The sequence below is a fragment of the Musca vetustissima genome, unplaced genomic scaffold (assembly GCF_032173495.1).
Source record: "Musca vetustissima isolate MV318-11 ecotype Yass unplaced genomic scaffold, APGP_CSIRO_Mvet_v1 utg2694, whole genome shotgun sequence".
Lineage (NCBI taxonomy): Eukaryota > Metazoa > Arthropoda > Insecta > Diptera > Muscidae > Musca > Musca vetustissima.
Window position 1 is genome coordinate 241,496 of NW_026884399.1, and position 17,245 is coordinate 258,740.

General features: G+C 33.0%; 1 protein-coding gene and 1 non-coding gene across 2 annotated transcripts; one reads left to right on the top strand and one right to left on the bottom strand.

Annotated features, from left to right (window-relative positions):
- The first annotated feature begins 3,357 nt into the window (after positions 1-3,357).
- On the top strand, positions 3,358-4,116 carry LOC133331407 (dynein light chain Tctex-type 4). The gene is made up of 3 exons (XM_061539801.1): positions 3,358-3,456; positions 3,557-3,883; positions 3,951-4,116. The coding sequence occupies exons 1-3, from the start codon at positions 3,428-3,430 to the stop codon at positions 4,114-4,116; spliced, it is 522 nt and encodes a 173-aa protein (XP_061395785.1). The 5' UTR covers positions 3,358-3,427.
- Positions 4,117-9,438: 5,322 nt separating this feature from the next.
- On the bottom strand, positions 9,439-9,512 carry Trnat-agu (transfer RNA threonine (anticodon AGU)). Its single transcript has one exon. It is a non-coding gene; the product is annotated as a tRNA-Thr (tRNA).
- Between the last annotated feature and the right edge of the window lie 7,733 nt (positions 9,513-17,245).

Sequence of the window (17,245 nt, forward strand, 5' to 3'; positions counted from 1 at the left end):
ATAGTGGAATATAAGTTTTATTTAATATATACATATATGAATTATTGGCAATTTTTATATTTTTTTAATGTCTTGCTTGGTTTCCCGCTATATACATTATTTTTGTAGTGTGGGCTATAATAAAATGGAGATTTGCTAATGAGAATACAAAACACCAAATTACAGTCAATTCGACTGAAAATGTCCTATGCAATGAGAATCCAAAATACAAAATTACAGCCATGTTGGTTGGATAGCGTGTCCAAAGTCCCCAAAATACCGAACTGTATTTGCTATATGGGGGCTACCCTGAAACTTGTGTCATTATTAATAATTTTTGGAACGGATACGTGCAATTCAATGAGAAGCAAATTGAACCCAATTCGGCGGAAAAGCGTGTCCCCAGAATACCGAATATTGGGGGTTATTGTTATATGAAGGATACACCAAAACGTGGACCGATATATCCCATTTGCAATACCAAGTTTTATGAGTACTAGCAATGTCCATGCAAATTTTCAGAGTCCTATATTAAATATTGCGATCTCTATCGTGATTTCAGACTGACCGAGTCTGAAAAATTCGACTCAGAATTTTATTATGATCAAGAATATATATATATATATATATACTTTATGGGGTCCCCGGTTGTAAACGGAATGACAAATTTAATATATACTTCAATAAGTTCAGCCGAAAAAACTTACCCTACGGACGCCAGTCGTACGTGGATTTCCGGAATAAGAAGAGTGAAACAGGTATTTACCTAGGTTGTAATGATATCTTCGGAAGTGTTTAACCTCTAACTTTCCTTGAGATCGTTATGTGTGCAGATGATTGTCGGATCCTATCGTTGTGTAAGGTTGAACGCGCGGAATATGAAAATATCCACCATGAAATCTTCGTCATTATTAATAATTTTTGGAAAGGATACGTGCAATTCAATGAGAAGCAAATTGAACCCAATTCGGCGGAAAAGCGGTCCCCAGAATACCGAATATTGGGGGTTACCGTTATATGAAGGATCCACCAAAACGTGGACCGATATATCCCATTTGCAATACCAATTATTATGAATACTAGCAATGTCCGTGCAAAATTTCTGAGTTCTATATTAAATATTGCGATCTCTATCGTGATTTCAGACTGACAGAGTCTGAAAAATTCGACTCAGAATTTTATTCTGATCAAGAATATATATATACTTTATGGGGTCCCCGGTTGTAAACAGAATGACACATTTAATATAAACATCAATAAGTTCAGTCGGAAAAACTTACCCTACGGACGCCAGTCGTACGTGGATTTTCGGAATAAGAAGAGTGAAACAGGTATTTACCTAGGGTGTAATGATATCTACGAAAGTGTTTAACCTCTACCTTTCCTTGAGATCGTTATCACATGGACTGTGGAGATGGGAATGTAATTGGATTCGCAGGTCGAGGGCAACAAATAGGGGCAGATAAGGAATCCTTGTTGACCTCTTATAAAGCGATAGTTCGTTCTGTGGCCAGCTATGCGGTGTCAGTGTGTTCCGCTAGTACTAGTCCTACGCAATTTCGAAGTATTCAGAACTGTCAGAACAGCGCTTTGTTGACTATTTTCAGGAGGAGACGAAGATCCTTCCCCTATGTCAGCATAGCGATATGCTGACATATTTCGCTGCAATACCTGCTTGCCTGCTTCCGAGAGAATCATACCAAACATCATATGTTGGATAAAACTTCCCTAAAGAAATCCAATGCTGTTGAAACATGTGCTATACCATGAGAACCCAAAATGCCAAATTAGAGCCAACTTATGTTTAAAAAGTTTGGTTCAATTCGGACATTCCGTTCGTCTAATATTGGATTTATAAATATTGAAAATATTGCACCACAAATACCATTTGTGGGGGAGGTACAAGAAGGAGTTGATCAATGGGTCCCATCTTCAAACTTTATCTAGGCTTCGTAAAGATAATAGGTGGTGCAAAGTTTGGTTCAAATCGGACATTCCATTCACCTGATATTGGATTTAAAAATATATAAAATGTTGTCCATTCGTGGGGGAGGCACCAGAAGGAGTGGACCAACGGGTCCCATTTTAGTACTTGATCTAGGCTTGGTAAAGATAATAGGTTCACATTTTGGTTAAAATCGAATAGTCCGTTCGTATGATTTTATAAAATTAATTTTTAGCACAATTTTGACCATTTTATGGGTTAGGTGCCAGAAGGAGTGGACCAAAATTTCCCATATTCGAACTTGAACTAAGTTTGGTAAAAATATTACAATCCAAAGTTTGCACTTTGGATAAAATCGATTATTACTTCGAGAGATATCGTGCGCACCAGCCGGCCAGACAATATTTGATCCTATGTTTCTGAAATTTAGTATTTATCGGAGCACATTTAATCTTCTAGCAAAAAATTACATAACATTGTCTCCATATAAATATCTCGACCGATTTGAGGAACTTAACGACATTTCTATTGTTTACTGTGCAGAAAATATTTTTCTTGGTAAATGACAAAAAACGGTGCTGCACTCTAATAAACCCACACTGAGATACAGCAATCGATGAATTGCATTCCATTCGCTCGTTGTGAAAAAGAGGTGGAGGTATCAATAAAATAGATCATTTCGATGCACGCAAACCCACAAAGTTTGCGAAAAAATCGGCGTAAAATCAACAAAGCCCAGGTGAGACATGTACACATTCCGCGTCGTATGTCGTACGTAAAGTGAATGTGGCGCCTACGCTAAAACGACATGTAATGGTAACCATGAAATAAAAAACGAAGGGCCTCTGGCAATTTAAATCCGCAAGAAAGGGTAGGAATTATTGGAGTTGGTTGCGAATTGTATGTATTCAAGTCAATTGGAATACAACTTTGAACTTTTATTTAGTCGATAGATCAATAGATTTTAGTTAATTATTTAATGATTAAAGGCCATATAATATATTGGTGTAAGTTTAATCGTACAATCGTACAAGTATAGGAATTAAAAACACCAACCAAGCTAAAAGACAATACAATTTTTGAAATATAAACTGTCACTATTTTGTAATTCTGACTTCTCAGCTCAATAATTTTCTAAATTATCCCTCGATTGTCTTTTATCCCTTAAACCAACAAGGTCTAGTTTGGTTGCACATTGGAGCAACGAATGCATGAATGTTTTGTCGTCACCCACACCGCACTCATGTTCTTAAGTCACGATGTGTCAGACATAACCACATCATCAGGTGGGGGTGACAATGAAACTGAGTATGTTTGCCAGTTGGGGGAATGTAATGGAATGCAAAAATTGGAAAAGAAAACTTTATGGTTTTAAGAATTCACAGACTTGGTTGAAATGTTGCACAAATGTGCAGAGTCAGTCAGTCACATGCAAACGGTGCATGAAGAAAGTAAATTGCTGCAAAGTTCAGGGATACAATAAATCTTCGGTAGTCAGTAGAAATGTCATCATGGAGCAACATGAAATCTCGGTTAGTTGAATTCAATTTTAGGGTTCCTCTAAGTTGTGTTACCTAATTCGTTTGATATCCCGTTGCATATTCAATAACAATTGTTTGCTTTATGTTTCAGAATCACAGCTTCTGTGCGAACCACAAATCGCATGAATGCCTTGTTGTCTGAGTCTATGCTGGGACGACGTAAGGCCTTGACAAAAATGGCCACTGTGGATGGAGATAATGAAACGGAGGAGGCAAATGCAAAACCACCTCGAGATTGGGAATTTTTCAGAACAAATTTCAGCATGGAAGAAGTTTACAAGCTCATAGAATCTTCGATTGAAGAGCGTTTAACATGGGATCGGTTCAGTCGTTCTTACGATTCGTGGCGTTCTCTACAGTTGGCTGAAAGTTTGGCCAGTGATATACGTGATCGAGTCAGGGCATTTAATCACAAAAGGTAGGTGGAAATTGGAATCTTTTAAAATTATATTGTAATTGTTTTTCCCTCTCTCTCCCTTCTGCAGGCATCGCATCGTTTGCATTCTGTCGGTGATTGAGAAACAAAATCAAGGCATTCACATGAGCATGCGCCACTTGATGGACGAGAAAATGGACAATTTTACAAAACTTGTCTATGAAAGACCATCATATTTCATTGTGGTTGTCGTTTATTTAGTTTATAAGGATTGAAGTAAAAAAGTTCCATTATTGAATAATTAAAATAAAATGGCGTGGATAGAAAATTATTTTCATAATTTATTATTATTCAGTAGTGGCGGTGGGCTATTTGGGATACCATTCGTATTTTGTTTTTGCAAAATAGTTAGGCTGAATCCCAGTTTGTTTTTTTATAAAAACAATTATTTATTAGTGGGAATGTATGGCATTGTCCGCGGATGAGTAAGGCAGAGAAGACTATAGTTTCGGATCTCGCCACTGATCCTTATCAGTTCCTTTAGTTTTTTTGTTGGGATATTCTCGTCAGAAGCTATTTGTTGCTTCTTTACAAAAAACCTTTCATACCCAAATGTCTCTTGTGACAAAACGAAGTACTTACGCTACCAGCGATAACACCTCAATGGGAAGTTCGTTGGTGGGGAGAATATTTATTATTATTTTTAAAATGTGAATTATGGTATGAATTATTGCCAAACGTAATAAAATATTATATGAATCGAAGTGCCAGAAAAGATGAACCTTTAAGTACATAGCTTAAACTAATTCGGAATTTCAATTTTCTGTGAATGATATATGATCAAAATTGCGAATTTTTTTAATATTCCATTTTCAAAAAATTGTTTTTTGTTTTTTTTTTTCATACTTCATCAATGTTTTTGGTACATACATATCCTGACTACATATCCGTTCGCCATCCAATTCATGGTTGGTGCGCGCAACATTTATGGAGGTTTTTAATTGGAAATAAATGAAAAATATTTTAAATTACGCTGTTTATTACATTGATCAAAAGCGTTGATATATGGCGTCAAATATGAATATGGAGTTATTATAATAATTGTAAAAAAGTTTCATATTTTTGGAAATACGAGAAAAATAATAAAAATATAGGACACTACATAATTATTTTCATTATATTAAAGACATATATTCAACTATAAATTAACTTAGAAATATCTGTATGATCTAAACACCACGCTAGATCAAACGATAAGATATTGAGGAAAAGTATTTGTTTTCCTAGATTTCTAGATTTTTTTCAAAACATTTCAGAAAAAAATATTGGAGTTATTCTTCTATTGTAGCCAAATTTCACCAAAAAATTGAAATTTATAAAAATAATCATTTCTTGTGCACGTGTATACACCTTGTGGGATATAATAAGGCCTTTCTAATAAATCGCGTGATTCCGAAATATGAAATAATTTAAACTAAAACTATCCGATGCATATTGGGCCAGGGACGCCGATTTTAGTCCAAAAGTCGATTTTGAAATTTTCAAATGAGAGGTAGTACATTGTAATCGGCAATAGTGAATATAGCTTTTAGCAAAGTGATTTGATAATAAATTCATTATGTTCCATTTGGCAGCTATATAAACTTGAAAAAAACTTTGCAGTTTTAGAAAAAAATCTTTCTTTAAATGCTATTATTATTTTTTTAATGTATCGAATCATAAAAGTTTCTGAGTTTGTTATTTAGAACATAAACAACAGATATTTCCCAATATACTGCACACTTAATTTTTTAATTTAATTTATGTAATTTATGCCCTGAATCTAAATCCGATGTCAAAAATGCTACATCACATCGGGTTCTTGAAAAAATAGGTGTAAAAATCCTAAAAACGGCGTTTTTGGCATTTTTTGACAAGCCATAAGCGGTGGTGCTGGCACCACTAACTACGGAAAGTCTGCTTGTAGAGCTTTTAAAAGACCAGATTTGTTAGCTGAACTTTTAGGACTCAATGTTGACTTGATTCACAATTTTAAAACAGTTTTAACCGCTATTTGGTTAAAGCTACCAATTGATGCTCTTAAATTTGAACAACTCTGCGATTACACTGCAAAAACTTATGTCACTCACTATAATTAGTACCCAATGCCTTCAACTCTGCATAAAATTCGTATGCATCATAAGATCATGTATGCTACCTCTTGGAATGCTTGGCGAGGAAGCTTCCGAGGCTCGCTTCAAAGAATATAAGAACTTTAGACAATTTCATAGCTGAAAACAAAGACGCGAAGACACGTTGCATGATGTGTTCTATAGAACAATGGACACTTCCGATCCTCAGCTATCAGCAACATCTTTATCTACTCGTTTTCAACGCAAAAAATTTCTGAATCTTTCAATAGATGTTAGAAATTTATTGGCTGTTCCTGAAATAACTCCAATTAATGAGACTCTTGATGAAACATCTACTTCAAATGCAGAGCAAGTCGAAGAAGATGAAATTGAACACTCAGACCTTTCAGAAACCATGGTATTGCTAAACGAAGTCGGAAGAAGTCAGACGAAGAAGATTAAACACAAAAAAAAAAAAAAATAAAAAAAACACAAAAGATATAAATAAGAAATATGGAATAAAAAGAATAATAATAATAAAAGCGCTTCGATAGTCCAACTTTCTGAAACTAATGAAATAGTTGGCATTTTTTAAAACTATTTGGAATCATCAATTCCATACATCATTAAATAACAATTTCAAGCAATTTTAGTAGATTTTGAAATTTTGGTTAGCCATATTGTATCTGCAATTTTGAATTTTTTAAATCTGATTCCGGATTGGTAATCAGGGACCCCGAAAACCTCCCGAGTGACGGGAGGTTTTGAAAATAATGTCCGCGATATCGGATCCGCCATTTTGAAATTTTAAAATCTGATTCCGGATTCGTAATCAGGACCCCGAAAACCCCTTATCTTATCAATTTTCGAAAATATTGTCAGCTATATTGGATCCGCCATTTTGAATTTTTAAAATCTGACTTCAAATTCGTAATCTGCGACCCCGAAAACATCTCAGTAACGATTTTTAGGATAATATTTTATCTTTTTAGACGTTTGCGTTGCTGGCTCACTGTGCGATGGTGCGAAATGAAAAAAGTAAAATTGTTCCTTCCTTAAATATAATATGAGTAGTTGATTAAGTTAAACAAAATACAGGGTTTTATTTCAACATAGATCATTTTTGGTATAAGTTTATTAGAAAATATATGGAAAGGCATTACTAATCGTGAAAATGTATTATAAGTAAAATCAATATTTTATATTCATTAATGTCACAAAAATATATAACTTCATTACTCTTAATTTATTGCATATATATTAAATGTTTTGCATATTAAATTTTATTTAGTACGCGATGCACTGAAGTCCCTAAAAACTCGTAAAACGCGAATAATTTCCAAAAAGTCCGTACGACCTTTAACCACATCCTATTTTGGTGTACATTCTAAAATTATACATCGATCTATAGGTATTTCAATGCGGTACGTCAATAATCATTCATGTCGTAACTCTCTCTATTTCTGAGGTAAATTGGGTACAACACTCTTTTGGCTGAAGTTTTTACAGTTCTGTTTTCGCAAAAGTTCAATATCCGTATCTGGCCAATTATTGAAACGGAAATGATCTATAGAAAATGCAATTAAGTCCGTGATATTTTCAAAAATATTTTTTGTCGCGGACCAGTTCCCGCAGTTCTAGTATATGCATTTTAACGAAGAAGATTTTATTTTATCTGGAACGTAAAAAGGCTTGCTGAATCAAATGATGGACATGAAAATGCCTCACCCTGTTTTACTTATTTTTTTAATTAAAGTAAGTGCAGCTTTTACGAAAATATAATTTGGATGTCAATATAAAGAAAAGTTTGCAACGACCGATCAATAAATCCAAAACGATTTAATTTTTCTCATATACTTTAATAATTGATAATAATATACTTTAACAAATTGACAATATTGCCCATGTATATGTTTGGCTTTCAATATAGATATAACACTGAATATGTAAAATATGAAATTCCGCAGACTACAGGTTTACTGACATATTTTTAACATGGCCCAAATACCAGGTCACCGAGAAGGCGAATTCCTAAAAATATATTGGATGACCTATAACATCAACTGCCATTAAGCCTGCGTATTTCGAATAAAAACAAAATTCAAATGCTATTCCAAATAAACCGCCAACATGATTGAAATCTAATATTTTCGTTTGACATTTATATGTGTCTATAGATTCCACAAAAAATTTGAAGAGAAAAAATGGACCTATGTTAGGAGGAGTTATTTTACTCTCTTAAGTAACAAAAGTTCCGTTCCTAAAAGAATCTATTCTTTTTACATGTTTTGCAACTTTTTACTCGAAAACCTTTCCTCAACCCAAAAAACTGGTAAAACATTGAATCAAATTTAAGAGAGCACCATTTTGTTTTGTGCTCTCTTAAATTCGTTCTCTTTGTAAACTTTTTACTCGAGAAATTTGGCCGAGTAAAAATGGTAAACAGGAATGCCTACTTCTGATTGGCTGTTATGCTGATTTTGAAGTATTGCCATCTAATTTTGGCATATTTACTGGATTTGCGTTCCCGAACTTTTGAAATTATTTCGTACTCTGAGAGCAATTTTGAAATATGTCCCTTTCACTAGATTTTCTATTAAAAAAGTACTGGAACAGACTGGAACAAAAACACACCCTTATAAAGGGATGCGTCATTCTAGATCTTATTCTGTACACAAAGCTAAATCTCGTGTAATTCAGGCAAATGTTGGATTTATAATGTTCCATTTGCATAGCGTATTGGATTGAAATCGGTTAAGTAAATGAGCAGTGTCAAATTTTATTTTAATTGAATAATAAATACCACATAAACTCTGTTAACAAAAATACACGAACATATATTACTCTTTGTACAAAATATATTACTCTTTACCACAATATCGTGTAGGGTATAAAAATGTGTATTGTATTCCTATGAAACAGAGTGCGCGCCAAATTGTTATTTGTTGTCTTGTTGTACATCCATATATTTTCTATTTTGAATTGCCTTTCTTACTCTTGTAGTACAGACACAAACCACAAATACATTATACAGGGCGACTCACATTAATAAACTTCTTTGCCATTGCTCTTGTAGGATGGTATACAGAATTTATCACTCCCTTTGAAACTCCCCGATATATTTGTTAAAGAACGTATAAGGCAAGCATTGTTGAACAGTTTGGTAGAGAATTACGGATATGGCTGTTCACGCTATGATATTTTTCCTTATAACGGAATCTCGAGACTTGAGATTTTAATAGGTATATATCTGCGGTACAAGTTTTATGTTTATAATATTTACAATTTGTTAAGAGTGGACGAAAAGTTTTGATTTTTTTAAAATACATGTATGTAAAATAAAATATTTACTAGTCTAAATATAAAGTTGCAAACCATTTTCCGTATGCTTCCGTATGAGGGACCTACCAAAAAAATTTTCTGGGTAGAACATTTTCTTATACATTTGTCTTTAAAATTTTTAAAATAAAATAATCAATAAGTTCTAGGCCCCGGCGAGATTCGAACTCACGATCTCCTGTTTACTAGACAGGCGCTTTAACCAACTAAGCCACGGCGCCCTCATATTTGACGTTCGGAAATGTTCTGTTGATAACATAAAAGTAAATTATTGTTGACATTGTATTGATTCAGATACAATTGATACAAAGTGTCGTATCTCAAAGACAACCGTGATAGATAATACACATTCAGTGAATGTATGAACTAACTTCTTTTAAATAATAGGGAAATATGTTTATTGATAATTTACAAAATAAAAAAAAATAAAAAATGCATTTCAAATACGAAAACGTACCACATAGTTCCCACTCCTCCAAAACGACGTAGTCTGCTTAAATAAACGTTAGAACTTAGAATCTATACTTCTAAACAATTTTGGAAAAAGTAAAAAATATTTTGAAGGAACGACTGGACCGATAGAACTCAAAATTTCATTCATTTGTCTGTAATTGAAGTGGAAATGGTTTAATGAAAGAACGTGTTGACAAAAATCAGCGAAATGTTGCAAAATGTGTTTTAAAGGATATTTGCATATCCATACATTTTATATCGAACTTTTATGATTTCATCACTTTGTAGTTCTTCTTGGACATATCTTTGACAAGAATTGGCAGTGTATAATCTCTTTAATCAAATGTCTCATATAGAAATGATAATTACCTAGAATCTATTGGATTGTAATTGCCTTGAAAAAGCCATTATGTGGGAATGGTGTAGGTGATGCTTTACAAGCAATTACTTCTCACCCTATTGCAATTAAAAACAATTTATAGGTCTTTTTTTATTACCTGTAAAGTACCTACAATCGGACTATGTGAAAATATGGACCAAAGATACGGCTGCTTAACAATGCACAATAATGGAAGCCAATATTTCAAATTTATAAAAACAACACATGACATATGTCCCATACGATATCTGGGGCATTGGCCGAAGCTTGGACGATTTTAAATAGGAAATAAAACCGGCTATATTTCTGAAAAAAGTGTCAAAACATTTACAAAACGCCATTCAAAAATTATCCAATATAACATAGAGAAGTATGGAAGATATTATTATAATTCAAGAACTTCTGCAACAATTTTGACAATTCAAAGGACTAATCGTGTGTGCAAAATAGAAAAATTTGCCAAAAAATCCGCAAAACAAATTCAACAAATATACTATACATCAATCTTTTATGTTTTATGTCCTCGATATTAAATTATCTTTTGAGATAAGAATAGTTAGATCAAAACTTCCAATTTCGTAAAGATTTGTTAACCTCCAATAATGCGACTATTACCATCGCTGAAAATAATGATAATGCTTGTATTATTAGTATTCTAGTCAGATATTCAAGAAATTGTTGAAAATTAAGTCTCATTTTCATATTTGCCAAAAAAGTGTAATATTTTTTGGACAATGTATTTTCGCCGACAACATGAAGTGTGGGTGCCAGTACGGGGCTACACAAAAATGTTGACCTATGTAAACTTCAACAACAATTTATGCAAAAATTTCTTACTAATTCCAAAGCCGATTAGAACATAGCCTTACATTTACCTTTAAAACAATGCATTAATATATATATATATATATACGGCATATACCACTAAACTATACAAATTGTTTTCAATACGAAATATAAAAATCAAAAGGACAGTTGAAATAAACTTAGTGGTAAATGTATCTCAAATATATTTTCGATAATTTCGTTACACTTAGCGTTAAATTGATGCAATTTTATAAGGCAATATATATATATATATATATTTCTGGTGTACGGTCTTCTAATTTTATCAGTTCCATGCTCTAAATTCAACGTATCGAATTAAAGTCTTCCAGTACTTTTATATGTATATGACTGGTTATACTATTTCAATTTTTAGTCGGAAGTTTGGGTATCAAATTAGAGATAATTGTGTTAAAGTACATATTTAAAACTTTAATATTACTTTTTTAAATCATACATTGATTTTTAGTTATGTACTAAAATATATATAAAGGTACATTTCTCTTCCTGAAGAATTCCACATTTTGTATTATTGAAAGTGATATATCTATTTTTATGATTTTGAGCCAATTTGACTCATTAAATGCTATTGGTCCTATTAAGTGTAGACAACATAGAAATAACACATGGGCTATGAAACTATGAAGTCAAAATAGAGAAAAAGTTGAGATGTTTAATTAGCTTCATAATAGATTTACACATTTTCAGAAATGTTGACCTACGAACATGATAACATTTTGGAAAAATGTTAGGTTTACATTACGTTTGGATTGAAATGGATAATCCCTTTGCAGGATATTATAAATTTATTTTTCAGGACAATTTTGACCATTTGTAAGGAAGGTACCAGAAGAAGTAATTTGATATTTGCAATTCCGTTCACGTGTTACAGCTAAAAACTGTCATTGTAAACATGTTGTTCCGTTATTTAGGTGGTGGAAGAGCGTAATGTTGTAAAAACTGCAGGAATGTCCTATTAATCCTTTATATAAAATATAAAACATTTATATGTCTAATTTAACTATTTTCGCCATACTTCCTAAAATCGTTCACTTTACTATGGTCTATTCTACAGTATAGTATGGGAGTAACTGTCAAAAATTTGGGTTCGGCCAAACTTAAAGTCTGTTTCACTTGTGTTTTATTTTTCGTAATATTTAAGGGGACCCCCCCATTCTCGGGGTCAAAATTTTTGTTGATATAATTCGAATCTACACTGATTAAAGAATGTATCTACAAAATTTCAAGTCAAAATCTCAAGAACTCTTGAAGATATAGCCGATTTATTGTGTCAGCATCAAGTGACGGCTGAAGGGCTTCTCAAACTTTAAACGCGTTTTTCTCTAAACATTTTTTTGCGAATGGCGGGCACGATAACTCAAAAACAAATAATCCAATCGGTTCCAAATTTTGCAACGTTACTCTAGGAGTGTATAGCTCTCGTATGAACTAGGATAAAGCCAATCGGTGAAGATCTTCCTTATTTTTTAACTTGGTTTTTGGTAAAAAATTGGCGATTTTCCAAAAATATTTTTTCAAAGGTCCACCATTTTGTTAATTTAGAGCGAAGTCAATAATCCTAGTTCATACGGAGCCAGACATGTACTCTTTCTAACACCGTTGGAATTTTCGGATTCCGATGTTCCTGTGAGGAGTTATCATGCCCGCCATCAAAAATAAGGACTTTTCTTTAATTACAAAAAACAATAACAAACATTTTTTGTAAATTACTTTTCTTCTCTTTTAAATCTTCAAATATATATGTGCAAAGTTACAAACCTTAACAAGCATTTGTATTCATTTACCAGCCCATTGAAAATCTTGAAAAATTAAAATCGAGAATGGGGGGGGGGGGGGGGTTCCCTTAAGATAGAAGATAATTTGACTCAGACATTGCTAGTTCTCTTAGGATATTTTAACAGTACCCCCGGTATTCGGTATTTTGGCATTTGCTCATTGTATATATTGACCTCGTTTAAGGGTAGCCGCCATAATTGAAAAACGTGTCAAAAATCCCCATGTTGGGGTGGTACCCCCCAATTTTTGACACGTTTTTCAATCAAATTGGGTTTTATTTGGTATTTTGAAAAAAGTCGGTATTTTGAGATCTTTGGACACTTTTCCAACCGGCAAAATTTGGTTTTTTGTATTCTTACGGGCTGTCAAATATCACTACCAAAAATATCAATGATGCTCACCGTTTTATAATAGCCACATATAGTGGTAGCCTCACTATTAGATATAGGAGTTTTCTAAGTGGAGGTTATAAAAAGTTCGGCTGGGCCGAAATTAATATCGTTTTTACTTGTTTTTTTCTTTCTGTTTCCGATAGCTATAATAGTTACGGACTTCGCTCGAAATAAGCCCATATAAACTTTAGAATTAACACTCTGATTATGATTCAAGCATAATGATTTTACTATGTAATTTTTTTCGCCGATCTGTCGCAAAACAAATTTTACCAAGGGCAGTATATTAATATATCCCCTTAATTTGGCACAAAAAGTGAAAACCTATGATATATATTTTTCAAAGATATACAAGATGAGGAAGATGTAGTTTACAAATACGGTTTTGTTATTGCCGCATTTGAATGGACTAAGAGTTCTCCACAACACAGAAATTATAATAGACTTTATACATACATATGTACATGTAGATGTACAAATGACCATACAGATGCGTGATAAGTAGCCAATTATTTCTGGACAAAGTGTTAATGGATTGCGTCTATTGTAGTCATGTTATATTCAACATGAATTATTTATGGCTAAATTTATTCTCTTCCCATTCCAAATTTTGTTCGCACTGTATGCAGAATCTTTTAATTTCTAAAGATGGATTGTTTTAATTGTTATTCAACAATGGAAATTAACACCACAATTGTTATCCTTTATGGCTTAGATTCGAGCCAAGAGTGAATCACCAACACAATCACACTCACACACATACACATACACCATACACAATCATATGTACACTGTGGCGTATACATACGCCACATTGATGTATGAATAGAAAGAGCAGCGCAAATCCGGTAATTTGAAAATTTCATTTCACATCCTATCGAATAAAAGTTTCATGAGATCCATTCATTGGGTATCGTTATTATTATCGGTCGTTATGACGGCCCAAAGTGGATACCAATTTAACCATTTAACTGTAGTTGATCCCTTTTTATTGATATGGCCAAATACTAAAACAAATGCCCAGACTCGTACAATTACCAGTGCTGGATATCTATCTATGTTTGGGTGTATTAATGATTTTATGGCTATTTGTGTGAGTGTGTTTGCGTGTAGCCACTAACAAATACAGTAGACAGACAGTCACTAATACACAACCAAAATATATATGTGGGATTGTAAAACATTCTTATCTTTTGATTAAAGCTTTGGTGTTGTTCGCTTTTTTGTTGTTTTCTCCCAAATGTTCTTTGTTTCCATTTCAATCGTACGTTGGCATCGTTGTCATCAGCATTACGGATTCATAGAAAACGAATAGTTATATGGCTTTTGTTCCAGTGAGTGAGTGAATTGTGAATTTCTGAACAATTTGTTTAGTTATTACAAAAAAAAACTGACTACACTGTTTACTTCGTGTATTCGGAAGACTGATTTTTAAAAACAATTGGTTATGTGCAACATTTTTCCTTACAACACAGTCTGTTGTATGATGTGATAGTTAAAATCGATAGTTTTCAATTAATCTTCATTTCATGCTTTGCTCTGAACCAGTGTTGCCTAAAATATGTCGATAGAAATTCGAGATTTTAAAATTTAAACAAGTGTTAAAAAAATTATGGAAAGAAATTAGTTTATACTTAATAATGAGATCTGTATTTCTTAATTTCTTATACCTTCCACCACAAGTTGTAGGTTGTATATATTAAATGTGTTTGCAACACATCGAAATAGAGTCCCCACCTATTCGTAATTAGAATATTGTTTTATGTCGATTTAAAATATTGTTTTATGGCGATTTCCAATCAATATGGACCTTGGGAATTTGGTGCACCTTTGCCATAAAATCGGACGAAACTATATATGGAAGCTATATCTAGGACTTAATTCAGTACGATATACAAAATGCACAATTTAGATAAAATCGGACGAAAATATATATGGGAGCTATTTTGAACAGGGTTCATCCTTGGGGCAAATAAGTAAGTATCAAATTTCATCTAAATCGGATCATAAATGCGACTTGTACTTTGTTTACCATTTAACATGGACAGACAGAAGGACGGTCATTTCCTTTTGCCTGTTCAAAAATATGCAATACCCTGTACCAAGGGCATACAAATTCTAGATTTTGTTAAAAAAGCTAAAAAGTCCTAACAATTTTATTTAAATTATGAAAAAAAGTAAAAAAATAAATGTTCAATTATATTTTTTTAATAATAATTCAAAATTAAATTCTTAAAAAATATTCACAATATTTTTATACCCTACACATGTTATGAAGCAATTAATTATAACTTTATGTGGCCCCAAGAGTTTGTAACGCCGCAGAATATTGATGCTAACGGAAAATAGATTATTCAAATTTGTAAACAAAGTACTGGCCACAGTTATGGACCAATCGTCACCAAATGTTGAAATGGACAAAAAACGCCATTAGGGAGGCGATTTCATCAAAGAATAAACGTTGCTGTTTTACTATTACCACACTAGAGGTTGGAAATGTCGCGTTAAAAGTTATGCAATTTTGAATAATGTTCAGGTTATTATAAAGTTTTTAGGAGATGATATGAACCAAACAGACAGATTTTTTCTAGTCTCTCAAGAGGTCATATTTATAAACCGAACACCAATAAATTTTATACGGAAAACGGAATCTGAAAAAGAATGACTGCTTCGGTAACGATATATCAATATTTTGCGGTTCAAATGGACCAAAACAAGACAAATTTGTTATTACACCTTCCACAGCTATGTTGTGAAAATATTATATGTTAGATTTTGTCAAGAGTGGTAGCGGTGATCTTCGGGCCAGTCACAGGCCATTGAAAACCAATATCTCTATTCTATACAGCTATCGTTTATTTCAGCATCCACTGGAAATGGTGTAATGTTTTTATTTGGGGCCGATTGTTGGAAAATGTTTGTGTTGGTTTTAAGGTGTCAGATGGTAGTTTTATTTTCCAAAGACAAATCAGTGCTAATCTGATTTGAAAATGCCACAACTTCTCTTTGTTCGTTCTTCGGTGTTAACTTTTATCTTGGTGGGAATTTTGGCATTTGTATTGTGCCGCAACAAAGTGTTCGGTGGTGGGTGAGATGAAATGTATTTTGGATTTAGATCGGAAACGCTAGTTACATCCGAATGATAGATGACAATAGAAAGCAAAGGTAAATAATAAATATCCTGCGGTAACTATACTGTTATCATATCATTTTCGATGATTAACACATAGTCGATGTATCCTTAAAACGGGTAACACTTTATAGAGGAAGCAAAATGACATAGGTTAATTTTAAAAGGAACATCCAACTGTAAATAGTATAGTAAATAAGATGTTAAATATATATTTTTAAATAAATATAAAAGAAGATTGTTGAACAATGCCAACATAAAAACCTATACTCCTATTAAAGTTTTTTTACGTCTCAATTTCAGATTAATTTAAAATTTCAATGATCCCGAACCAGAAAAATCTCACGATATTTTTCATTTAATTGTCCGCACAAAAAAAACCAAAGCAAATCATGCCAATAATACACTTACAATTCAAAGTAATCGACTTAATGGAGAAGTAGCATTTCCATTAGATTTTTGTTTTTTTTTTTTTTTGCCACGTCCACTTGCAATGATTACCGTGGTAATGGAATCCTGTCTACTACAGCGGAAATTGTTGGGGTTGGTTTTGGGTGATAAAACGAAGGCGCATATGCCCACACGAAAATGCTAAATAAGGGGCATAAAACCGCTTACCGAAATGGAATTGAAGTGGGGAACATTAAAAAATTTAATTTTTATGGCCAAAAGTTAAATGTTGGGAAGACAGGGTGGGGGAGATTTGCTTAAATTAGCCAAACAAAATTTGTATATATGAAGATTTTGAATGTTAAGCGTATACGACGTCTTAAATTGGTCACTACATAAGGTAGAAATTTTTCATGGAACTTTCAGATATTCCATAGCGGCTTCAAAATCGGAAGTGTAGGACGAATTTAAAAGAAATGCTACGAGCTAACGCATTTTACGAAAGGGATTGGAGGGATATGGGATGTGAAGGATTTGTATTTACCCAAGTAACATTCGTATATCCGGGTGCTATTTTGGGTGGATATT

Excerpts from the sequence above, each read along its gene's own strand:
- LOC133331407 (XM_061539801.1), top strand. The coding sequence starts at position 3,428 with ATGTCATCATGGAGCAACATGAAATCTCG. Across the intron at positions 3,457-3,556 it reads TGGAGCAACATGAAATCTCG|AATCACAGCTTCTGTGCGAA; the intron begins GTTAGTTGAATT and ends TTTATGTTTCAG. Across the intron at positions 3,884-3,950 it reads AGGGCATTTAATCACAAAAG|GCATCGCATCGTTTGCATTC; the intron begins GTAGGTGGAAAT and ends TCCCTTCTGCAG.